Genomic DNA, 27,064 nt, shown 5'->3' on the forward strand with positions numbered 1-27,064 from the left:
CATGGAATGCTGCCACGATTTGGGTTTCTGCCAGGTACTTGTGACCTGGCTTGGCCACTGTTGGAAACAGGATACTGGATTAGATAGACCTAGTATGGCTACTCTTATGTTCTATGTTCTTATAAGCAAAGTGATTGTGAAAAGCCTACTGCATCTACTGTAGGTTTGGATGCTGGCAACATTTCTGGATCCTTTCAGTAGTTGTGCCAGAGATTCTGGTATCCAGTAAGGATCTGACATTATTCAACAGTTCAGCAGCAGGCATGGCTTTGGGGATTTATTGCCAATGGATGAGGTGCATTGTGCCTTGACCAGAGTCTTAAAGGGTTTCTGAGGTGCGCAAGAGCTGTCTGGTGGTGGTGGCTCTGGATATTTGGAGATCAACAAATTCTACAAACAAATTGTGAGATAGTGTGGGAAAGGTATGTTCTAGGCCACGATGCAGTGCTGAGAAAAAGGTTGTGAATCCATAGAATACTCAGTATTTTAGCACAATTTACTCTGAAAACATGATTAGATCTTAATCCAACCCCTGGTAAGAGAGAAAGAAAGCCCCATTGAATAAATAGCTCAGACAAAAAGGATATATTTTTTTTAAATCCAAGAATTAGAATCAGCAATAAATATCCTGGTGTGAAAAAGTACCAGCTTCAAGTATATATTTCTTGTAACACCATTTCTATCCATTTCTTTCCTGATGGCTGACACTGGAATCTTCACATCTGCTACGGCAAGAAAGACCTGCAGATCTTTAGATGTTAATTTGGGTTCTTAGTGATTTTGTGTTTGATTTTCTGGTTTGCATTGGAGTGATTTTGAGTGAATGAGACTGTTCCTGAGTACAGTCACTGTAATCTTCAACATTTTCCATTTGTAGACTATCTGTCTGATAGTGGATGGGTAGAGCTCCAGATGATTTTGAAATGGTCTTATAACCCTATCCAGGCAAATGAGCATCAATTACTCTTCTTTTCCTCACTAGCTTTAATGCAGAAGGCATAGAATAGGATGCCGAAACCAAGTCATGCCAAATTACTGTTTTATTTCTTTAAATGATATCTCCCCAGTGAGACTTTTGAAGCAGATTCTGCAGAGTGATTTCATTTTTACCCAATTACTTAAGCACTTGATTCTAATGAGCTAATTAGCTGTACATTAGCTGTACAAAGGGTTCACTCATTGCTTCACATACACTGATTCTGAATTATTCTTATTGTTCCTATTTTGTATAATACTGAGTTTCAAGAAATACAGAATTGTTTAATTTATATCCTTTTATAGCATAAGAAGAGACTGGTTTCAGTTAGAGAAGTGTATCATCACAGCTGGGTCAAACAACATGAGAAACACCAGGGACCCTGGACCGGTTGTGCATTTTCACCTATAAAAGCCCCCTTTCCCTTCAGATTAAGCTCTCTAGTACTTGGAGACTGCCAGCATGAACCACAAGCCAGAGGTGTACCCCACAAAGGCAGAGTGACCCCGGTCACCAGCAAAGAAGCAGGAGATAAGCCAGTGTGCAGGAATACCAAGATCAGACCCAACAGGAAAGTCTAGTACAGTGGTTCCCAAATCTGGTCCTGAAGGCACCCCAGCCAGTTCGGTTTTAAGGAAATTCACAATGAATATTCATGAGACAGATTTGCATGCATTGCCTCCATAGTATTCAAATGTCTCTCATGAATATTCATTGTAAATATCCTGAAAACCTGACTGGCTGGGATATCTCCAGGATCAGGCTTGGGAAACACTGGTTTAGTAGAACAGGAACAGCACCAAAATAGCAGGCAAAAGAGTGGTCAGGAAGCAGGATAAGGTCAGGGCTGGCAGAACAGCTTCATATGTGAAGGGAAACAAGGGTCAGATGTTGATGATCAGCAGAAGGAGGAAGCACTCAGGAACTTGCAAATAAAACCTTTCCAAGAGCAACATATAATGGAAGCTCCAGCACAGGTGCATTCCTAAAAATCAATCAAGCTGGCATGTTTTGTGGTCCTTTTGTTGCTCTCCCTGTTTCATACACTTGGATTTAAACTGCTCTGATATTAATTAAAGAATGACATATTATCCTCAAAGGACCAATCAGAGCAACTCACATCATCAGGCTGTGACTAAGAACTGCAAAAAACAGGAGGAGATCACAACTCACTTCCTCCTATGTGAGGGGAGTTTCCTAGGGGTAAGTATGTTAGAACCTGTAACTCTCATTGTTATATTTTGGGTTCATAAATTTTTGGCACCACTGTAACTCATTTAAAGCAGTCCACTCTTTGGATCCTAGCATCAGGAGCACAGCAACTGAAAACACCATTAGACAACTATGCTTGGTAACTTGTAACCTCTCAGTATAGGAATTGTGATTGTATTGACTTACTTCTGTGGTTTCAACAGGATGGTTGTGTATGTTATCATTATTATTATTTGGATTTAGATCACATCTTTTTCAGTAGTAGATTAAGGTAAGTTACAGTCAGGTACACTAGAGATTTCCCTGTCCCTGGACTGCTCACAGTCAGTTTGTATCTGAGGCAATAGAGGGTCAAGTGAGTTGGCCAAGATCACTAGGAGCAGAAGTGGGATTTGAACTAGGCTTTGCTGGTTGTCAGCCCACTACTCTGACCACCAGGCTACTCCTCCACTGTGTACTAGCTGTCACTACTGCCAATACTGCAGTTGTTCCTAATGCTACCTCTAAAAGAGGCATTCGGTGCAGCTACAGTAATACCAGTCTAGTACTATGGCAACTGTCTTCAGATGTGCTACAGTGGCACACACCCCACTCCCATCTCCCCCAACTGATCCTCCCAAAATCAGTAATCCCTCCCAACATCCCCTTAATCTGATCCTACCTGTTGTCATTAATTCCACCCATCAGAATATCTCTCCCAGTCTGATCCACCAACACTCTCCAGTCATTAATTCCATCCATCAGAATATCTCCCACTCTGATCCACCAACACTCTCCAGTCCAATTCAGACCGACATCCCTGTCTGATCCCAGCCCTGCAGTCTCTGCTTCTACTCTGGGACTATGCCAGATCTAAAATGTCCCCCAGTGGTAGGCTTGCGGTACTACCACCAGGGGTATCCTTCCATATAAGGAGATTTTCAGCTTATAAGAAAAGATGTCCCCTAGCAGTAGTACTATAAGACTGCTTCCAATCTGCCCACTGGACCACCATGGCAACTTTCAGGTAAGTCCTAGGCAGGTTTCAGTGTTGGTGAAGGGTCAGGGCTCGGGGGGGGGGGGGGGGGGGAATGGATATGGATATATTGGGAGGTGGAATTTATGATCTAAGTGATGGGATCAGATCAAGGGAATGGATTGGGGGACTGGATCAAGAAGGAGATGGTGGCAGTAGGTTTTGATTGGGAAGGGCATCAAATGTCAATGGGGACCACCACTGTGACACCAGCTGGGATTCAGTGTCCTGGTACTCAGAAGTCTGGGGCTTCTGAGTAGTATGCTTACCTACAACCCACTGTGAAGAATGGAAATTGTATATTTTGGGCTTCTTTTTTCAGCTTCATAAGACTGGATGTGACAAGCTGCCAACATCAAATGTTCTGAGTCATAGACAATTTCTTTCTATTGTGGGTACACTGTTGCGTCCAGTTGCAAACTTATGGACCTCATTTGCAATTGGCTTGGCATGAAATATCAGTAGTGCAGTTCAGACAGCATAAAATGAGACAGTCACAGATGGGATCTTGGACTGGGTTAGATATTTTAGTGGTGCACTTGAGGGAGTTAAAAATTTGTGCAAAAGGACTAGGTGACACTTCACTGAGCTGAGGGACAGAAGGGCTTTCCTCATTTGATAAGGTGAACCCCTAGCACACTGATTTGTTGGCCTGAGATTACCCTAAGGGCCTACATCGGCAGACAACCATCATGGGAATGATGACTATGCAAAGATAAACAAATTGGTTCATTGACTCGAGCAGGCACAGAAGGCCATGAAGATTTGCCACTATTGGTTGGATGGTCAAAGAAATGGAGTGGAGGAGTGGCCTAATGGTTAGTGCAACAGGCTTTGATCCTGGTAACCTGGGTTTGATTCCCACTGCAGCTCCTTGTGACATTGGGCAAGTAACTTAACCCTCCATTGTCCCAGGAACCAAAACTTAGATTGTAAGCCCTTAGGGACAGAGAAAATACTGCATACATCTAGTAGTGCTATAGAAATAATTAAGTAGTAGCAGTTGTTCAGAGCCAATGGGATTCATTAATCACATAATGCCACTGAATTTTTCTTCAGTAGTCTGCAGCAGGCCTTGGAAGATATGTAGGCAAAGAACCACACTTTATTGTGGGAGCTTGTGATTTAACACTGCTCTCTACATCAGTGGTAGGTACTGAATTTTGTGGCCTAATTTGAAAGGAAAGAGCCACTTGCTGGGTGGTAGCAACTCCTCTGATATAGGTTGAACTGGGAGATAGTTACCTTGGTATGGCAAGAGCCAAGGAGACTCACCTGCCATGCCCTAGTGAGATATGTTGGGAATCTAAAGCTAGAAGAACCCATGCCAATGGCTCCAGTTGGACTAGGGAGGCACTGTCTCACTAGGACATGGCGGGTAAGTCTCCATGCCTCTTGATAAAGGAGGGCTGGTATTTTGTGTTGGATTGTCTGGTAGTCTTAATAAAGCTGTGGTCCTTGTTTATCCAAACTGATCGTTGTACTGGTTACTGGTGGCGTTTGTGATGTGTGAGTGAAGAGTGCTGATGGAACAACATAGCATAAGTGTCTCTCTGTAAAGTGAGAGGCAGTTAAGCAAAAGCTGAGCTGCCAGCCTTGAGGCCAGGCACTCCCACATTGTGACTATTAATGGGAAGGACATGATGATCCCTAGTGATGCCTTGGCCCCTCACAATGAAATCTGAACCACATAGTGGGCTTGGTGCCCACTGTTGATTGGCTAAAGGCTGTGCAAGATGCAATAGAGTGGTGGTTCTCAACTAAGGCGAAAAGGAGGGAACTGCTATGAAAGTCCTTCCTTTCCTTTCAGTAAACTCGGGTTAAGTGTGAGTTCCCCACTCCCACCCACCCTATTCAGTGATTTCATTCCTTTAGTATGAATTGAGCCAGCACTGTGACTTGAGGACAATTGCACTGGAAGATGGTAACCTGGTTGTTGGAGGGGGGGGGGGGTGCCACAACCAATGAGGACCCAGTCTAGATTATGGTAGAGGTATGAAGCTAGAGGCCTCCTCCCAGTGGTGCTTGGGAAATTTGTTGGGGTGGGTTGCCTATTTCTCTGGAATATGGCAGGCAGGTATCTCTGATGACAAAGGGTGGTTAGTATTTTGGGTTGCCTGATGGTCTTAACAAAGCTACAGTCCTTGCATATTCAAATTAGTATTTCCAATGATCCTTGATGATGCTTGGGACATGGGAGTGACAAGCACCGAGAGGGCTGGATTCTCCTCATAAAGCCTTGCTGACTTCTCTTCTTTATTTTTTTCAAGCACCATGTTTTCCTAATAATGTTTTAGGAGCCAACGTGGCTCCATCATCATGCAGTATGAGAACAATTTTCAGTATCTGCTGGTAGCTTTGCAAAGTTGATGGGTGTTTTTACTACTGGACTTTGCCTGTGGAAAAGTATCTACAGAGATTTGCACCTGCTTTTTCTGTGGATACTATTTCCCTGCAAAACTACCCTCATCAGTGCCTCCCCTGACCATTTCCTTTGGAAAAAAGTATATACGTTGTTCGTCCATATGTACTTTTACTTGGGAAAAAGGTGAAAAATTTTCACACTGTCGATTTGCCTGAGTGAATACCTGGAAGTGGCTTTCAAAATTGCCTTCCTGGTGGCACCTTTACACACAACTTCCCAATCAACACAAATTTGAAAGCAAAATTCAAAAAAAGAAGACAATGTACTGGACATAACACGATTCCACAATCCATTCTTCTTAATCTGCAAAAGAGGGATTGTTTCCAGAAACTTGGCCAAGTATGAGGACGGGGATATGCTGCTGGTGTTTAAAGAGTGCTGATGGCCAGAGTCGCGGGGCACTAGAATGGCTGCAAGGTCTTTGAAAAGATCAAAGCTGAGATTAAAAGAGCAAAGAGAAGAGATACAAAAACAAAAAAAAAATGTTTAGGTCTGGTGAAAGGGATCGGGGAAAGAGGGCAGAAGGACAGAATCAGAGGCGAGAAAAGTGGGAACCAAGAAAGGAGAAGCAGGTCACACCAGTGAAGCAGTACCTGGACAGCTCCTAGACTGAAAAGCACTCCTAAAGCTCACACTGCCATGTCATCCAGAGAGAGCTTGGTGTCTGGAGTCAACTCCCTCCAAAATCTGAAAGGATAAAAAAAATAGATTCCTTTTCTTTTTAAAGCCTCAAAGTGGCCACGTCCTCAAAGAATGGAACTAATTTAACACAACTGCCTTCGTCACCAGCAGGCTTTTGTTGCCAGCAGTGCTGGGGAAGGCAGGAGATAAGGAGGAGCACATGCCCCTGCCCTGACTCTGGGGCGGTGAAGCTGCAGCTCTCCCCTTGCTCCATTGGTTGGGGGCTGCAAGATGACATGCAGCCCAGGGAACCTCCTGCCATATAAATAGGGCTGATCGAGCTTTATTATTTTAGCATCACGGCAGCAGGTTTCTGCTAAGTCTGGAGTTACTCATCACATCTGTATGCCTGTAACCTATAGGTAATATAACCGGCCAGGCTCTGCTTCACAAGGAGTCTGCATGTCTATTTGCTAGACATGCTCAGCTTTGTGGATACACGGATTTTGTTGCTGCTTGCAGTAACTTCATACCTAGCAACATGCCAATGTAAGTCTCTGATTTTTTTTATTTAAAACTTTTTTTTAATGTGGGTGACCTCTGTGCTCAGTACTCCACGGCTCCAGGGCTGGAGCATCTAATACTCTTAAAGTTGAAATTTCCCAGAGGCGACTGAGCAGATCTCAAGATAATGTGCTAAAAAGGGGAGGGAGTGGAAGCTGTTTGTTTTATGATCTCTGTTTCAAGGATTAGCTAAACGTTTTTTGTTTTGTGAGGGGGGGGGGGGGGGGTTACGTTAATAGAGATAGCAATCTTCTGAAAGTTTTTATTCTCTCTCCACTCCAAAACTGTACATGTAGAAAAAATCAGGCTGTCACTGCTGCACTTTTGAATAGCCAATCTATATCTTTAAAAAGAAAGAAACAATAAGCAGCAAACATAGGTAAAGCATATTAAAATATTGATAGTTTAGAACGCATCCCTAGTAAATCGTTTTTAACAATGCAGAAAATAATAACTTGCTGAAACTTTGTAAAATCTGTAACTTCAGGGCGTTGTACAACTTTTGTCTTTTTTTGTTGCTTATGAGGTGCCCTCTAGTGGGTAAAACCTGCCCTACACGTAACCGCTTTGTAAACTAATGAGTTTAGCACCCAGTGATGCATCTGTGTGTGCTCTAAATGGCAACATAGAATCCTGGAATAAAATATACTGTTTTTACTTCGTTTTAATACATCAGAACATTATAATGATGAGGAAAGCAAATGACTATATAATACTACACAACTAAAATACTGATCAACAAGGAAATGTATCGAGCAATGGTAAACGAGAAATTAAATTTGGTACCTCTTTTTTTTTTTTTCTCCAAGTAATGAATGCTGCCTTCTTTTAGTGTTATTTTACATATAATAAAAGCCTTCCATCTGAAATTTCATATTTCAAACAAGAAAGAAGTGGTGGCGCATTCTCTAAAAACAGTCATTTTTTGACTCAGGAGCTTTTAATGCTTTTTTTGGGGGGTGGGTCTTTAGGTTCAATCAGAATCAGCCCCCAATGGGGCTTGGTTTCCATTAATTCCATGCTCTGCTACCTAGAGTTTTGCCCTACTATCCCCTCCCACCTAGCCCTGCCCTCCCAGGGTAACAGTCCTCTCTGCCTGAGAATTTTTCCCTTCAGAATCAAGTACATGTGCACTTTTAGCTAACCAGTAGGTGTCGCTGTTACACCATGATTGGAAGTCTTCATTGGAGCTGTGGAATAATACTAGCACTCTGATGAATAATTGCAAGCAGATATTTACAATAGATTTTTTTTCAATACAATACATTGCATTACATTACTAATGTACACTGGCCATTTCTAGTTGAAATGATGATATATAGGCCTAATTATAGACTCCAGAAAGAACTAGTAGGGCTGTTTTTGAACAGATACACAGTTAAAAAAAAAAAGTCAAGATGAAGAAAAATGAGGAAGGATAAAAGATTAGATCTGAAAGGTTTTGCAGTATTCCAGTCGATAGGGAACGTAGACTGGATGGGCCTGCCAGTGCACATCTATTATTGAATCATGTGTACATAAGTATATGACTGCTCCAGTGTGAATCATATATAGGGTAATTTCCAAAGCCAGTCCTGTAGGTAAAATAGAATTGAGCATTTAGGAAACTGCCTACCCTCTGTGCAAGTAGACATATCACACATACTTGTATTCACATTTAGCAGAGCCATTCCCAGACTTAGGATTAGGGTAGGGATTGAAACAGTGTGCATGCTTTTTTTTTTAATTTTCAAGAATATGCATGCAGGTTTAGTCAAAGAAATACCTGAAGACAGAGCTGGTGCATGTGCCTGCAGAAACTTTTTGCTGAGGCTGTTTTCAAAGGAAAAGCACCTGCAGACATTCCTTTGAAAATTGCTGGATAGTCCACAGGTAATACGCCGCAAGAAACACTTGCATCAGTGCAGGTAGCGTGAAAATTACTCTAAGAACTTACACAAATATTAAAGTTAATTAAAGAGTTTGCTCTTACACCTAATTGCATCCTTAATGATAGCGGGATTATAGCATTAACATTAAGATAGTCCACAGAATAAGGATCCACTTTGCTATGTAATGGTCTATAGAATTAGGAAAGAGATAAAATTAGTGTGTTGTAATTGTTTGGTGTTTGGTATTTGGTATAGGCTCACATGTCACCTCCATTTTAGTATCCATAACTGGAATGCTTTCTGTTGGGGTTAGCTGTTCAGCAATAGAAAATAACTTGATGTACATAGAATATTTACTCCCTCAGCTGGTCCAGAAAAATAGTAGCAAGTTTTGTATACAGGCACATACCTACAGAGAACATTTTTATATATTTATATATCAAAAGCACCTAAAAAAATCTAGGAAGGAAGGAGGAAGGCCTAATCTGAGGCTTCATATTTCATCCCCACCCCCCACCCCCAAAATACCACTTCACCTCATGCATCTGGTAAAGGCATACTGCCAAAGAAATGACACAAAGCAGGTGAATTTTATAAGTGAGGTGCATGTATTTTTTAATTAATTAGACATAGATGATAATAATCAGCTACATGTTAAACCACAATGTATGGTTTCTTAGTTAAAGCAGAAATAATTATGGTGCTTCTATTCACAAAGTAGTTGGTTAGTTTTGGAAGTCCATTGATATTGATTTATTTATAAACTGCAACCACTGGCTTATATTTCAAATATACTACTTCTTTTGTCGTCTGTGTGACACGAAAACTTTAATAAGAGAAATTTATACACAGATCCAGGTGATATAACAGCATTCGTTTCTGACTCATTCGTTTCTGACTCATTCTGAAATGTGCATGTTATAAACTTTTTTCAAGGGATCAAAACAAATGCTGAGACAATTCTCTAAGCTCTTTGCTTATCTTGGTCACTGGCACAGTTCCTTTTTGATTAGTTCATAATTTGTAAGTCCAGATAGGCCCGTATAATAATTGTGCAAACATAGCTGGCAGAGATTAATGTGCAACTTGTACCGTTGCTTGAACTTACATTTTGCTTCCTTTGAAAACTAGAGATCCAAGAGTTTTATTTTACAGGAGGTTTTTTTCATTTGGTACTCTTGTCAAAACTGCTTGCAAGAAAAGAGTTAGCACTAGTATTTATTTTAGTTATGGTGATCCAGAAGTAGGCCTCTGCCTATTACAGGGAAAGCTGTAACTACTACTATTACTATGAAACATTTCTATAGCGCTACTAGACTTACGCAGCGCTGTACAAATGAACATGAAAAGACAGTCCCTGCTCAACAGAGCTTACAATCTAAATTGGACAGACGAACAGACAGCTAGGGGTGGGGAAATTGCAGTGGTAGGGGTGATAAGTGAGGGTGGTGAGTAAGAGAGTCATGGTTAGGAGTCAAAAGCAGTAGCAAAGAGGTGGGCTTTAAGCCTAGACTTGAAAACAGCCAGAGACTGAGCCTGACGTACAAGACTCTAGAAAACAATTTGTTCTAACCTAACTGTATAATCTGAGAAAATATCACAAATTTGTTCAACGTACTCTGTTTACAGTGCATATGTTTTAAAAAGAATGAATTGTGATTCTATGTTTAGCCTTCTTTGTCAAAGTCCAAATTCCTAAAGCACTGTTTGCAGTATGAAATATGAAGATCTGTAATTAATGTGGGCCTCAGTGTTAATATCACCTTAATTAATTTATTATACTTCTCTTCCTTTCCCTTCTTCTTCTGCAGATGAAAATGAGGTCAGTATAATTATTTTTCATCTTTTCCACAATGCTCAGCCTCTTGGGGGAAAAGTTAGATTTCAGTAACTCAAATATTTACCCTTCTAAATTTATCCCGGAGAGGGCCATTTGAAGGCCATGACTTTCAAGGGACAATAGGGAATGCCTACCAGAGCACCCCCCCCCCCCCCCAAGGTCCAGAATGGGCCAGCCTTTCACAGGACTGCCCTCTAAAAGGAAAACAATATAACAGCAAAATGTGAATATGAGAATTTTTGGTAATTATAGTAAGATCAAGGTGGTCATACAACATTTGAAAGCCAAGGATGCCATGTTGATCGACCATGCTTCAGAAGGCTCATGATGGACTCAGGTGTGATGCATTCTGTGAACGTATTGCTGTTGTTCCAATAAGATTAGAAACATGTATACATTAGTTATATGTTTGTAGAAGTTGGTATACATGTTAAGAATTTTAAATTCAGAATGTTGACATTTGAAATCTAACTAGATTTTACGAGAAGGCTTTTAAAATTATATGATAGGCGCATCTATTTCTGCTTGTTATTTTTTCTGTTAGAATTGTTATGAAAATTCTAACCATGGCTGCAAGAAATAACACCTTGTTCTGTTGTTTTGTATCTTTTTCAGATTCGGAGGGTAAGCATGTTTTCCCCTTTTTTTTAAATCTATTACTGCTGTATGATAGTAATAGATCATCTAATTTGCCATAAAATATTGTGATGATTCTGGAACAAAAACAGGCAAAATATAAAACTGCCAAAGAATAATCTTGATTACGAGAATTTATGAAACATTGTAATTTAAAGAGACTACCTATCTGCACACATTTGCACATTTTTATGCGATTTAAAAAAGTCATTCAGTTCCATTTATTTGCATCCCATAGGAATATGGTGCCTACGTTATAATTGACCTCTTTTAACTACATCCCATTATAATAAATTGTCATTATTTCCAAAAGTAGCTCTGCTCAATAACCCATATAAGGTCTGCCATAATAAATGGTGTTTATAACAAATAAATGTGTCATTATATCCATATATACATGCCCTGAGATTCTAAACACTAGTTAGGATTTGTTTTTGTTATTCCTATGAGTTCTTCAACTTTATCTGCTTTCCCACAGGGTCCCAGAGGAGACAGAGGCCCAAGGGGGGAGAGGGTAAGGAACTCAATTCCCATTCTGTTGTTGCTATTTGACTGAACTTATCATCTTTTCCAATAAGCTCTGTGATTAAAAATACAGTGGATTCAGAAAGCAGAATTATTGTTGATTATTAGGTAGTCAACCACAATCATTGACAGTAAAATAATACGTTCATTTTTATAACAAGGGACTAAGGCTGATTAGAATTGTGCAGGGAATCTGCATCCTTTCTGGAGCTGAGTGAACCAAATGTGTATACACATTTTGATCTAGATAAATATGGACATTTGATCTATTAACATTAATGTATTCAGTAATACACATTTTGTGTTGCTATTTCTACGATGCAAATAGTTTTTCCTGGTATTTAACCATATTGGTGCCCACAGCTCATTCCTAAAATAGTAACAGAGTTGATTATCCTGGCCTATCGCTTTACTTTTGATTAAAAAAAAAAATCTAGACCGATCCTCTTAAAAAGCAACTTGAATTCCTAAATTTCAAACCTGACATATTCAAAGTGTGATATGATGAGACTGATTTATGGCACCTGCTTTTATAACCTACTGATTTTTCTCAAGCTCTACATGAGTAAAGAAGAGAAAGGGAAATGGGGTTTGATATACCGCCTTTCTGAGGTTTTTGAAACTACATTCAAAGCTATTTACATATGTTCAGGTGCTTATTTTGTATCAGGGGCAATGGAGGGTTAAGTGACTTGCCCAGAGTTACAAGGAGCTACAGTGGGAATTGAACTCAGTTCCCCAGGATCAAAGTCCACTGCACTAACCACTAGGCTAGTGAGCTAATAGAAGAGGTGTAGTGTAGCAAGAAACCTTTCTAAAGCACAATGACCTTCATTGGTTCATATTAGTGGATTATAAATCATATGAGTATGCATATACACTCTTATCTAACCACATTATCCACATTGATTTAGGAATACTTTACCTTAGATGCATATTAGGAGATCAAGTTTGCATATACTTTAAAACGAAGATTAAGGGCTCCTTTTACAAAGTCACGCTAGTGATTCTGGCATGGCAAATGCAACAAAGTCCACAGGAACTGAATGGGCTTCATTACATTTTCCACACCTGAATCACTAGCACAGCTTTGTAAAAGAAGCCCTAAGTTAATCCGATGCAATAGAAGAAAATGGGCTGTGTAGACAGTTTCTTTAATCCAAAATACTATGACATGTTACAGAGTAACTGGGGAAGTATTACTGGTACAACTCCTTCTGACCAATCTCTACTGTTTGGTACTTGTTCTGGTGGATTTACTGTTTGCTATAGCACTAAGAATCATCACACCCATGGAGTATGAATATTTTATTTCAATGATACAAGACCCTAAATGAGAAGAATAGCTTTGGCTTATAGCAGAAATTAAAGAGGTGTAAAGCAAGCCTCTTTAATGTGAGAAACCATTACAAATTCTGAGCATGCCATGTTCACGGATTAATAAAGGAACCATCATTTGATACAAATAATGCTTCGTTAAGATTTATCATTTTAATTGCAGGGTCCAGCAGGCCCACCAGGCAAAGATGGTGAAGATGGTCCACCCGGCCCACCTGGTCCCCCTGGTGTTGGCGGAGTAAGTGGATAAAACTTTTATGATTTAAATTGAAACAAAGTTCAGCAGTAAAAATCACAAACGTATGTAGTATACAATCCTTTTAAAGCTTATTTAAAATTATTGTCAGTATGTTGAATGGTAATCTAATCATTGAGTCATTTTTAACAGCTCTCCCTTCAAAGAAACTAGAATTGATGTATTATTTTTAGGTGTTTACTTTACTTTTATTGAATCAGAGATTAGGGAAGCCTTTTCAGATTCCAGCTATTAGAGTGAAATGAACCTTTTTGTACTTGTGTCAAGGATATTTAGGTGCTCATTTTCAAAGCACATCAACTTACAGAGTTCCACAGTAACATATGCTACTTTGTAAGTCGATGTGTAAGTCGATGTGCTTTGAAAATGAGCCTCTTAGTATCCCATGGTTAGTCAAGTGCTGAGTTAAATTACTATTAGAAGCTCTGTATAATGAGTACTGAGGATTCTACTTTCGTGCATACTGCGAAGAAAGAGTGGAACCTATCGATGCACTAATTCCAGTCCCTGTACTATACGGTGGTGCTGACGTTCCCCTATGCTAAAGGTCCCAAACTTGACTCTATATGACTTCTGAGATCTCAGCAAATCAGAGTCTAAGGTGGTTGGGTCGCACTTGCTACCAGTTCCATAATTTGAACTTGGACTATTTCCAATCAGAGCATCTCAATCAGGGATCCAATAGACCCCTTAAAACAGAATAGAGAAATAGAGTTAGCACCGTCTACTAAGCCACGTTATAGGCATGCTAGCATTTTTAACACACGTTAACCGTATATGCGCCTACAATATCTCTATAGGTGCCTACATGGTTATGGCATGCACTAATTGTAGTTGCGTTAAAAATGCTAACTCACCCTAGTAAACATGGCCCTAAAACTGTGGTTATCAACCCAGTCCTTGGCACATACCCAGCCAGTCGGGATTTCAGGATATCCGCAATGACTATGCTTAGGATAGATTTGCATACCAAGAAGGCAGTGCATGCAAAGCTATCTCATGCATATTCATTGCGGATATCCTGAAAACCGGACATACTGGGTGCGCTCCAAGGACTGATTTAATAAAGATGTATGCTAGATTTATCAATAAAGGCCTCATTATTGTCAATGTGGAAAACACTGGCACAAACCTTTAATGAATCATTGCCAAGTGCCTTGCGCTAGATAAGCATTCAAGACCCCCTGTTAAAATCCCTCCTGTCAGTACCCTTCTCCACCACCGCCAACTCCAGGCTCCACCCGTTCTGCCTCGCCTCACCTCATGCCTGGAATAAACTCCCTGAGCCCATACGCCAGGCCCCCTCCCTGCCCATCTTCAAAGCCTTGCTCAAAGCCCACCTCTTCAATGTCGCCTTCGGCACCTAACCTCCATTCTATTCAGGAAATCTGAACTGCCCCTACTTGACGTTTCGCCCATTAGATTCTAAGCTCCTTGGAGCAGGGACTGTCCTTTTTTGTTAATCTGTACAGCGCTGCGTAACCCTAGTAGCGCTCTAGAAATGTTAAGTAGTAGTAGTAGTAGGATATAAAAGCCACTCCAGAAATTGCTGCCATCCTTGTTTAGTGATGCTGATCATCATTGTTAGTGGTTGTGTTCTATAGTTTTTTAACACAATGTAAGTAATTTTGTCAGTCACTTGAGTGTGTACAGGAACTTGTACATGCTAGAGTAGATGCTCATAAAATAACTCTACGTAGACATATATAAATGTAGGTGTTACGGAAACATAGCCCCTACTTTTGTGTGATATGTACATAGACATTCCCAGGGGTAGAAAACAGGGGGAGCAGGGTAGAATCGGCATTTGGACATATATCTTGTAGAATACGTACAGAAGTGCTGATTCTTTGTAGCATGTACACAAAGTTATTCCTGCCTCGGAACAGGTGCAAGTTTTGTTCAGGAGCTTTTTGAGAAGGCAGTTTTATAAAGACGAATAAGGGCACATTATTGCATTCCCTGCCTAGGCACTATTTTATAAAATTACCCTCTGGGTTTCATTCAATAAAGATTTTTCTGTACACACAGAATGAAGAAAAGTACTTTCTGAATATGGCTGCTTGTCTTTATACACACTTTATTGAGGAAAATATCTAGACCAGCAGTCGAGGGCCACAACCCAGACAGGTTTTCAGGATTTCCCCAACGAATATGCATGAGATCTGTTTGCGTGCAATGGAGGCAGTGCATGCGAATAGATCTCTTGCATATTCATTGGGGAAATCCTGAAAACCCGACTGGGTTGCGGCCTGTGAGGACCAAGGTTGCCCATCTCTGGCCTAGACAGTGTTGGCATCTTATTGAAGTCAGAGTTTAAAGTCTTGTTTTCAAACCTTCTGTCCACCATGTCCTATGAAAGGAAATGTGGCTCTTACTTCAAAATTCAACAACAGGAAAAGGTCCATTGTGCTGGAGTGGGATTTAAGAAACATAGAATATACCACTCTATCAAGATAGACTTGAGCCCTTTAGCAAATCTAATTATTTACATATCACAGTGGGGGTGATTCTGTGACAGTGCTTGCCTCACATCTTCATGAAAGTACAATTCAGTCATACCGCAGCTGGTTTGGGGTTGTAACCACCACTTCTTGCATACTGGCCTGATGTTTTGCTGCCATCCTTTTGGTAATGAAGCACTGGGATAGCCTGCATGGATTGGCAATCTTTTGAGGGACGTGGTTTGTAAATCTAAATAAAATATGTTCTTTGTTAATTCATTGATTGATTGATTAATTTCAAAATATTATATATCTCTTTAGCAGCCCCTAAAAGGCTAACCAGGCCTGTGTTGCTTAGCATAACTATAGCCTGAATTTGACAACAAGTACAGCAGGGCCTACTGGTTATTTATTTAGCATCACCTGTACTTCTATGATTTAAGACAAAGTTTTAAAGCTCTTGCCATTCTAAAGGCATGTAAGGCATAACATTTATCTGTAAGCTCTAATAATTATACTTACTAATGTTAATTCAGTTCTGAGATGCTCAAATTCCAACTTTCTTCTCTTGTTTAGAACTTTGCAGCTCAGTATGATCCCTCCAAAGCCGCAATGCCTGAAGCCGGAGCCATGGTAGGCAAACGCTCTTATTTCTGAAATCTAATGCGCATGTTGTGTATGTCAGAGATCATAATTTTGCATTCTACTTTTTTCTCATGCGCTCAAAATGTATTCGCAATCTGTTTCAGAATAGAAAAGCGTGCACTGTGTGAAATATTGACTGTGCACTTCACTATCATTAGTGCTTCTAAGGTTTTATAAATTGTAAATTAAAGTGTTTATTTTCCAGCTAATTAAGGGATCTCTGAGGGTATAAAACAAAGATTCTTAGCCCAGTCCGTGGGACACTCCCAGCTAGTCAGGCTTTCGGGATATCCACAATGTATACACATGAGATAGATTGGCATGCACTACGTACTTTGTATGCCATTCTATTTGTGGCTATCCTGAAAACCTGACTGGCTGGGTATGTCCTGAGGACTGGGCTCGGTTTACTGATATTTTTGCGGTGCAGGTCTTATTGGTGGATATCTCCTCTGCTGGAATCAAATAAGAACATTTGTGTCTCATAGGAGTCATCAAAATAGAAAAGGTGTGAAGAATCCCAATCAGGCAAGGGGGGAGATAGAAAAGTTACAGGGAAAGTTTATCCAATAACATTTTTTTTCTGTACCAGGGATATTTTATTGTGGTTGTTGGCTAAAAGGTAAAATCAGAAGCCAAATTATAAAGCAGCTTCCTTTCCCCATAAAGCCAACCATCCCCCCCCCCCCCCCTCCATTTACAAAGCCATGCTAATGCCAACACAGCCCATTCACTTGCGTAGTCATTGCCACATGGCTTTGTAAATGGTGGGGGGGGGGGGGGATGTTAATTTCAAAGCACTGTATACAAGGTAAAACAGATAGCAGAGAAAACAGAGTCTACCTGGATTAAATATGGACCCCTTCTCATCCTAGCTCTATAACAGGTACAAATGGACTGATATAGTACCTTAAGCCCTCTTCATATGAAACCATTTTCATGTGGATTTATTAACCTCAAGGCTTTAAAATAACTTTTTCACCTTCTTCTCAAAAAACATTTTTATAAAGTTCAGAAAAACAAAAAAGTGATTGAACCATCTTTGATCATGTTTATCAGTTGAAAGACTAAAAGTTGATGTTCCTCTAAAACCTAGTGGTTGTATAATCCTCCATTAGTCCAACATCTGCCTTTATAGTATCTAAAAAACTTTTAAACCAGTGGTTCAAGTTTCTGGATATAGACAATGACAATTCATGAGGCTTATTCCATAGAATTACTCTAAAAACATGATTTTCATGTTTCGTTTACCCTAAGAAATTGGACATGTTGGTAGTTTTCAACATCTAGATTTGGCAACATCTGTCCCATTGAATCTTTCTTACATTAGCAACCCATCCACTTTATTGGACACTTTAGATTACTTTTTTCTTTGGGAGCTGGATATTTAATCAGTTGAACAGTATGTGCCGTTCTTAAATGTGATTCTGATAAATCAGATATAAATTCCCAAGATCAGGAAGCAGAAATACCATTCTTTTGCCACACTTGAAAGGTGGCATACAATGGTTTAGAAACTTGAACATAAGGTCTTAAGTGCACTTAAACATGCAGAAACCCAGAAATGTTGAGAGTTTGGTACATTTTAATGCCTACAGTTCCTGCCTGCAATAGTAAATTTTGAGTGTAGGCTGCTATACATGACTGTTTATTTAAATTAAAAATTAACGAGCAAGTACAATGAACTTCATGAAAACTAAAATGTAAAATCATTTTTGCATGCCAGATTTTGCAATCAATAAATAAATAAAGATTTTTCTGCTGGGCCTCATAGTAAAATTCCACTCAAAAAATGTGCTACAGAATCCTTTCTAGCCGTAGCAAATTTTCCCACAAAGCAAGCCTCTAGCCATGGGATATCCCATGTATTTGAATATTGGCTCCATTATTTGATAGCACTGCTCCAAATTTCATGGAATGTTTGTTTACCCTCATAGTCTCCCTTGGGAAACAAAATTAATAAAGAACACTTATGGCTTAATTTGAACTTCCTTTCTGCTGCAAGATATTGACACAACAAGCCTTATTTTTTTATTACATTTGTACCCTGTGCTTTCCCACTCATGGCAGGCTCAATGTGGCTTACATGGGGCAATGGAGGGTTAAGTGACTTGCCCAGAGTCACAAAGAGCTGCCTGAAGTGGGAATTGAACTCAGTTTCTCAGGACCAAAGTCCACCACCCTAACCACTAGGCCACTCCTCCACTTATAGAGGCTCAGCTTATAAGTGTATATAATAAATTTAGATCTCCTGAGAGGTTCAGTTTGAGGTTAAAGAAATTTTGCAAATGATCTGTAGTAAGTGTTTCTTCTCTACACTTTTTGGTGTTTTCTAGCTGTACATTCAAATAAACTTCTTGTCATTTCTTTGTGATGTACCAAATTTCCCAATTTAAAACTGGAACTCATGGAAATTAGGTGACATATTTTAATCCAGTGTCATTTGGGTCTGTCCTTCTTTCTTTATAATTAGTATTTAAGATGACACCGTTTATAGGTCATCTTAAATGACACAGTTTATAGATCCAACTAATCAGATCTAGGTCACTTTCAAATTAAACTACATAAGTACATCATTTATCATGACTTTATAAAATCTTTTCATAGAAAGAAATTCCTTTCATGTTCTGTTTAAGTCTAAAAATTCTTGAGGATTTTTTCCCTATTATTTGCCCATGGCTTATGTAATTAGGCAGGGCAAGATGAGGCACATGCCTAGGGCACAGGGTCACAAGCAGGCCTGCAGATGTGGGTGGGATGCTGATGGTCTGCATCCCTCTCAGTAGACATTCTGTTCTCTATATGGCTTCAATAGCTCCCAGACTTCCTAAATCCACATCTTCCTTCACTTCCATATTGCCTTTGTTTCCCCTCCCTTCTTCCCTTCTCCTCTACCTTCCCCCTCCCCCCCCCCCCCCCCCATTCCCCAAAGCAGTTTAGGGATTATAAAGGGGCTATTCCTGAGTATAGCAGCAGTTTGTGGGTGAGTGCAAGGAATAAATCACTGTATATTCACAGGCCACATGGTGCACCCATTTGCATCTGAGTTTTGTGCAGGAGGCAGGGCCTGTGTAGCATGTGTTTGTTCAGTATCCACACTCATGACTCAGAACCCACTACTATCACCACAAACAGAACCATTCCATGGAGTTCTGACAAGCCAGGTTGGGATAGATGACCTGAGGAAGGGCAGCCTGGGGATCAAGGTAGAAAAGACCATGAATAAAGATCCTGAATGGAGCACAAAAAGTGAATAGGGACCCAAAAGTGTGTGTGTGTGCATATGGCCCAATATAATATTATGTCATTGGACATAATATTATATAATATTATAAATTGTTCCCTATATATATAGGGAATAATTTTCAAAACCATATAAATTCTTGCATATCCCATGAATACTTTGGCCCAAGCAGCCATTTGCAAAGGAACATATATTGTCTAGGGAAAAGATACCTATAGAAATGTGTACCTGCTCTTCCTTTGGATACTTTTCCCAGCAAAACCAAATGTGGTTCTGAAAATGCCAAAGTGCATATGTTACTGCCTCCCCTGGTCTAATGTCACTTCAGAAATGTACACCGTCTAGGAACTTTCCAGAACCTGCGACCCAGACAAATCCCCCTAAGACAGTTATTCGGAGAATGCCAGGGCAATCCAGGGGCGAAGACCAGACTCATCTGATTGCAGCAATTTTTAGCTCCTTTACCCCAGATTTATAACTTAAGACAGCAAAAAAGCCATCCTAAGTGTATCCGGATAGCCACTGAATATTGCTGCTATCCTGATAATACTGGACATGCACCATAGTATCTGGATATTCAGTGGCAGCCATTATCCAGATATTGCCACTGAATATTTGACCACCGTGGGCTCAAAGTCGGTAGGGATGCTTTAATATTTTTATCATAGAGCTCCAGTATTTTAAATTGGACTTTTAAAGTTATTATAGGTTAGCTCTCTTCAGAGAAAAATGCATAATAATGCTAACAAAAATATGTAAGCCACATTGAGCCTGCAAATAGGTGGGAAAATGTGGGATACAAATGCAATAAATAAATAAATAAGTCCCCCTATACAACCCTAAAATTGAAGAGCTTAGTTCCAAAACCTGTTAAGTACTTTTTTTTTTCAAAAATGAGTTTAAAGTGGAAACAGGCTGCCTTCATAAATAGCCATAGGATGTGTGAAGTTGGCACTTAGGGCCTTTATTTGTAAGGTATAGAATATTCAGTGAAAAGAAATTTCTTATGTTGGCTAGAATTTTTGAAAATAAAAATGTTGATTTATCCAGAAAACAGCTTTTCACACTTAGTAGGTTTTAGAACTAAGCTCCTCAATGCCCATATATTCTGCATTTTATTACTGACCTGAATGTAAATTTGGTTTGAAATAAGGGTAGACCTGAAAGAACTTTAGACATTATTATTCCTTGCTCTGTACTATCACAAAATGAACACAGGGAGCCCAGAAAATTAGTCAAGGTTATATCTTTCCAGCATGTCAGATACATTTAATAAACTTTACCGTACTTACAGATACAGCAAACCATTCATTAAATCATCTATAATGATATGCATATTAATCATGGACCAATGCTAAAGAGCTGATTACTGGTTTAGCTTACCAGTTACACGATATGATTTGCAGAACCACATAGTAAATTGCACTAAGGACATCTATACTTACTTGTATAAAACACAATTAAGAGGCAGACAGCAATGAGATACTATAACGCAAGGGTTGGCAATTCCAGTCCTTGAGAGGTCCAGGCAGGCCAGATTTTCAGGGTACCCACAATAAATATGCATGAGATAGATTTGCATGCACTGCCTCCGTGGTGTGCAAATGTATTTCCTGCATATTCGTTGTGGATATCATGAAAACTTGACCTGCCTGGAGCTCTTGAGAATCAGATTTGTCTACCCCTGCTATAACATAGCTTAACTGAAGGAAATTGTTAATGGTTTCACTTCTAACTCTATTACAGTATGAAATGACTTTCCCACCCTTCCCCCAGAAATAGAGCTCTGTCCAGCCCATGAAAATATATGTATAAAACGAAAAGTTTACGTAATCAGGAACCACTATGTCAAACACAAGGTCAAGTGACTTTTGTGCCCCAGAAATTATTTTCAATGGGAAGCAGAACATAGACATTTCATGACACTGGTCTCTACTTCTATTCTTATTATAATTGTTAAACACAAACTAGTGATTTATACCTTAAGAGGCCTAGTCCCTAAAATCAAATGTAGTCTGTCCAGTGGAGGCTGCATCCATACAGATAGCTGTCTCTGTGACTGAACCTTGTTTGAAGAAAAACTAGGGTTTTGCGAGTGAAAGCTCTAAGCACCAAGGGCCAGATTCTATATATGGTGCCTGAAAAATCCGTACGGAAAACATTCCATCTAAGCGTATTCTATAAGTGGCGCCTAGATTTAGGCACGGTATATATGCTTAGTTGGTATCCTAATGCCTAAAACTACATGCTTCCATTTACACCAATGGAAATGTAGCTTAAATCCCGATGCGTAGATTTAGGCGCAGAGGGGCCATATTCTGTAACAGTGCATGTAAATTTTGGAATGCCCACAAAATGCCCATTTCCCCACCCATAACCATGCCCCTTTTTGCCTGTGCACATTGAAATTTAGGTGCAGTGCATTATAGAATACGCTTAGGGAGTTCTGCTCTTAAATTCTAATTATTGCCAATTAGTGCTCACTGTTGCTAGTTAAGTACTATTAACAACGCTGATTGGCTTGTTAAACCAATTAAGTTACGCATGCTGTTATATAATATGCCTGGATTTTGGTGCAGAACGCTAAGCACGCTATGTAGAATCTGGGAACAAAGGGGGAATTTGTATAGGGCACCTAAAGTTAGGTGATGGGATGATACACGCTAAGTACAAATTCTATAAAGGCAGTTCCAGAACTTTCTTCATAGAATACTAGCTTAAGTCATTTTTGCGCTTAACTTTAGGTGCAAGCATTCACGCCTGCCAAAGGCCGATAAAAATGCTCAGCCTAACTACTGTCAGTTAGGTGAGGAAATGGAAGTATTCTATAACTCCATGCCAAAATTCTGGCACTGCCCATGCCTCGCCCATGACCCTTGCCACACCCCCTCTAGAGCTGTGTGTAATGGGCCAAATTCTGTATATGGCACCTCAAAAATTGGCACCAAAAAACCACATGCTTAACATGATTCTATAAAATATTCCTAAAGTTAGGCATAGTTTATAGAATATGCTTAGTGGTCGTCCTTGTGCCTAAAGTTTAGGCACACCCATTTAGGCCACCTACAACCAGGTCTAAATACCTGCACCTAAGTTAGGCACAGATAGGGTGCATTTTATAACGGTGTGAATACTTTTTAGAAATGCCCATTTCACGCCCATGGCCTTGCCCCCTTTTCAGCTGCATGCATTAGAATTGGTACACAGCACTTTATAGAATACGTCTAGAAATTCATGCGTGTAAATGCTAACTATTGCTAATTAATGCCGCTATTTGGGTGTTGAGTGCCAATTATTGGCACTGATTGGCTTGTAACTCAATTAAGTTGTGTGTGGAATTTGGCCATGTGGCTAAATTAGCATGCACAACTTAAGGCAACATATATAGAATTTGGGGGAATATCTTTTAGGCATGCAGGTTGTAGAATACGACACAGAGCAGATATATCTGTAACCAGTAATTAGTGCCAATTAGTGTTTAAGGTCAATTATCACCAATTTAGACAATTACTTTACACACATATCTGTGATCTGTGCCCAAAATTGTTCACCTAACTGTGGGTAACCTATACAGAATTTGGGGTCTAGACCAAAACTAGGCTGATTCCGAGTCCATAAGGAACAAGAAGACATTGCCTCACCATAAAAATAAAGCTTTTATTAGTTTGCTGTAATGTTAACCAAAACAATTCCTGTTGTTACTTAGAAAATGAGTTTTTATGGCAGGACTGCAGCCCTCAATCCTTCCCATTTCACGGCTATAAGAGCTATTGTACTGGGTGATTTTCTAAGTCTACCCTTTGTTTTGCACTGAAAGCTTTTTAGGATGCCAGTATTAAAATATTTTTATTTTTATTTTTAATAGGGTATAATGGGACCAAGAGGCCCACCAGGTCCACCTGGATCTCCAGTAAGTACATTTACATTACAGGTTATTTATCTAATTGCAATGTATGACATAAAGATATGATGATATAAAAACTCCTAACTCATCTACTTTTTCCTAGGGTCCTCATGGCTTCCAAGGTCTTGCTGGTGAGCCCGGTGAACCTGGTCAGACTGTAAGTCCACTTTTGTGTATTGCTGAAACATTATTTTTTTTAAGTTCAATTAAAGAATAATTGTCTTACTACAACTAAATTGTGTATATCTTAATAGGGTCCTGTTGGTTCCAGAGGTCCTGCTGGTCCACCTGGAAAGGCCGGTGATGATGTAAGTCTGGGTTTACAAACAATTCTGAAACACCATTCTAACTTCCTATGGGAAGGAATCTTAAAACAAGCTGCTATTAAATGGAGACCGTATAGTATTACTGCAAACTAAAACTTTATGAAATCATGTTAAATTAGTGCATTCTGTAGGAGTTTGGAGGAATGTGGGATATCATTCAGAACTCAGATAAGAATTGCAAGCAGATTCTTTCACCTTTACTTAAAAAAGCAACATAAACACTTCCTGGTGTAGTTTCCTGTTTCCCTTCACTTCAACAAACAGACACAGCTCACACAGGCACTCCTTCACACCTGTGGCAACAAGACTAAGGTAGAAAAGATCAATTTCTAAAAGACAACATATATTTTTTAAAAACTACAGTAAAATATTTTTTCACTCCACATACAACTAAGCTGTGGAATTTGCGGCCAGAAGATATAGTCAAGGCAGTTGGCATAGTTGGTTTAAAAAGGACATCTTTCTGGAGGAAAATCCATAAACTATTATTAGCCATATAGACTTGGGAAAACCACTGCTTATCCCTGGGAGTGAAAGAAATGGGCTTTGAATCTGACCCAGTATCATGTAAATGGTATTCCTTTAGAAACATTAAAACATAGAAAATGGAATCAGATAAAGAGCATATGGCCTATCCAGTCTGCTCATCTGTACCATCCACTAAGCTCAACAATCCCTTCCTCTCCCTCAGATATCCTCTGATAGAAACAGAGAAAATGATGGTAAAGACCATATATGTTTTATATCTAGAAAATATCTGAGATATATTGTTGTCTTTTTGAAGAGCCTAGATGTAATTACGAGAGACAGTAAAGCAAATGTGGGCAGATAAATGAGTCATTCCCATAGTTGCACAATGCTCTTGACTTAATTGCTTCTACCGTGCATTCATTTTAGGGTCACTCTGGCAAACCTGGAAGACCTGGTGAGAGGGGTACAGTTGGTACTCAGGTAAGTAAACATATTTGACCAACTATCAGTAGAAATATGTGTTTGAAAGCGAAAACCCACCACCACATTTGTAATGCTGACTGGACTGCATTCTAAATAAGGCATTAGGGAAGTCTTTTACTAAAGATTAGCTCAAGTTAACTGCAGCAGGGCCCATTTTATTCCTATGGGCTCTGCTGCAGATAACTCAAGGTAATCTTTAGTAAAAGACCCCGTAGAAAAACTATGAATCACTTGATGGTTTTGAATCTCTTTCCTCTGTTGGGTTCTCTTATTATTAGCAGGTTTTCACCGTTATGATAAAATCTGTGACACACTACACTTACTTGCTTAGCATGGCATAGCATGAACTTAGTATTTATTTATTTATTTATTTATTTATTTTACTTATTTATTTATTATGGATTTTGCTCACAACTTTTTAGTAGTAGCTCAAGGTGAGTTACATTCAGGTACACTTATACTGCTTACCCAAAGCATTATGTGGGAGGCGATAAACTATTTATTAGTCAGTGTGCATATTCAAATACACTAGCAGACTATTTTAACATGTGGTTTCTTTTCAAGGGTGCTCGTGGTTTCCCTGGAACTCCCGGTCTGTCTGGCTTTAAAGGAATCAGAGTAAGTACATTTTCTGCTCAGACAATAATGAAACAAGAACTCATATGTAATCAATGAAACACTAGCACAAAAGATCTGCCAGCATTAGACCAGTGTGAATACATTGATTTCTATAATTTATTTGTTGTGAATCACCTTTATGAAGAGACTCGCCCAAAGGCAGTATACAGCAGTTATGCTTGGGCAATGGCAAGTTACATTGTAGTAATAAACTGACCAATTTTAATTATATATATATATATATATACACAATAACAATAAGAGAGTCTTTTACTAAATCGCAGCAGCCCGGCTGTTGTTCCCACCCCCAGCATGCGCCATTTCTGGTGCTACAAAAATATTTTTGTTGCGCCGGTGTTTACCCGGCAGTAATTGGGCAGTGTCGTGCACTGCCCAGTTACCACTGGATTAGTGCAGGAGCCCTTACCGCCACCTCAATGGGCACATGGCAAGTGCTTCACTTGCCACGTGGCCATTTCTTTTTTTTTTTTAACCCAGCCTTTTACCTACTATGGTAAAAGTGGGTCTCAGCGCGCGTCAAAAAACACACTGATGCCAGCGCAGGCCCCCTTTTTTCGCAGCTTAGTAAAAGGTTCCCTAGGTCAGCACAGTAGAACAGTTCTACAAAAGAAACATGAGACTCACAAGGTCAGCACAAACATCTTAATAAGCAGCAGAAAGGACCTCTATTGTTGCAAATGGTGTTGAAGCTTAATTAGCTCCATACCATTAATTACCTTGATGCTTCATACAAGCATATCCTAGTATATACAGTTGTGGGCAAGGTAAACAGAAAGCCCCTTCCCAAACAGCTTATGGCCAAAGTTGAAGTACGAGAAGTTCAGGTGAATCACTCAAGGCTGCATCATGACTGATGAAAAACCTAAGGGGTCCTTTTACTAAGCTGTAGGAAAAAGGGCCCTGCGCTAGCCTGCATTGGTCTTACCGATGCTCTGTAAAAGGACCCCTAAATTAGCAAAAGTCTCAAGGATTCATGAGTCTGTGGACCAGCCACTAGGCTATATTTCTAGCTATAAAACCACAATAGAAACATGCATTTCCAGCTGATTGACAATGCTGACAAACTAACTATGTATAAACCAGTAGTTCCCAAAATGATCCAGGGGAAACCTCAGCCACTTGAGTTTACAGAAATTTCACAATGAATATGGATGAAGTAAATTTGCACCCAATGGAGACAGTGTGTTCAAACCTATCTCTTGTATATTCATATTGGATCTCCTGAAAACTCAACTGGCTGGAGATCCTCCCAGACATCCTGGAAACCATTGCTATAGACTATCAGATTGAATGTTATGTTATGGTATGTTATAGAATATAGCCAACTTGCTGGCATGACCGTTGGGATAATTATAGTGAATAATTTGTGTCTTGGCTGTAAGTTCACATAACTACTGCATACACATGAAAAATCAAACTACATAATTACAGCAGGTAAAGATTAGAGCAGAATTTCCCAGAGTATTTATTATTTACTTATTTATTTATTTGTGTATTTATTTGCTGCACTTGTATCCCACATTTTCCCACCTATTTGCAGGCTCAATGTGGCTTACAAAATGTTATGATGGCATTCGCATTAATAGAATAATAATTTCAGAATATAAAGCATATAAGGTGCATAAGAAT

General features: G+C 39.5%; 1 protein-coding gene across 1 annotated transcript in view; it reads left to right on the forward strand.

Annotated features, from left to right (window-relative positions):
* The first annotated feature begins 6,587 nt into the window (after nt 1-6,587).
* The window catches only part of COL1A2 (collagen type I alpha 2 chain), an 83,022-nt gene continuing 62,545 nt past the window's right edge, over nt 6,588-27,064 (forward strand). Inside the window, 11 exon segments of the mRNA XM_030200610.1 lie at nt 6,588-6,798; nt 10,496-10,506; nt 11,140-11,148; nt 11,639-11,674; nt 13,187-13,261; nt 16,300-16,356; nt 23,478-23,522; nt 23,620-23,673; nt 23,771-23,824; nt 24,740-24,793; nt 25,361-25,414. Coding sequence (XP_030056470.1) covers nt 6,729-6,798; nt 10,496-10,506; nt 11,140-11,148; nt 11,639-11,674; nt 13,187-13,261; nt 16,300-16,356; nt 23,478-23,522; nt 23,620-23,673; nt 23,771-23,824; nt 24,740-24,793; nt 25,361-25,414 — 519 coding nt within the window. The 5' untranslated portion in view covers nt 6,588-6,728.

This window comes from Microcaecilia unicolor, chromosome 1 (assembly GCF_901765095.1).
Source record: "Microcaecilia unicolor chromosome 1, aMicUni1.1, whole genome shotgun sequence".
NCBI lineage: Eukaryota > Metazoa > Chordata > Amphibia > Gymnophiona > Siphonopidae > Microcaecilia > Microcaecilia unicolor.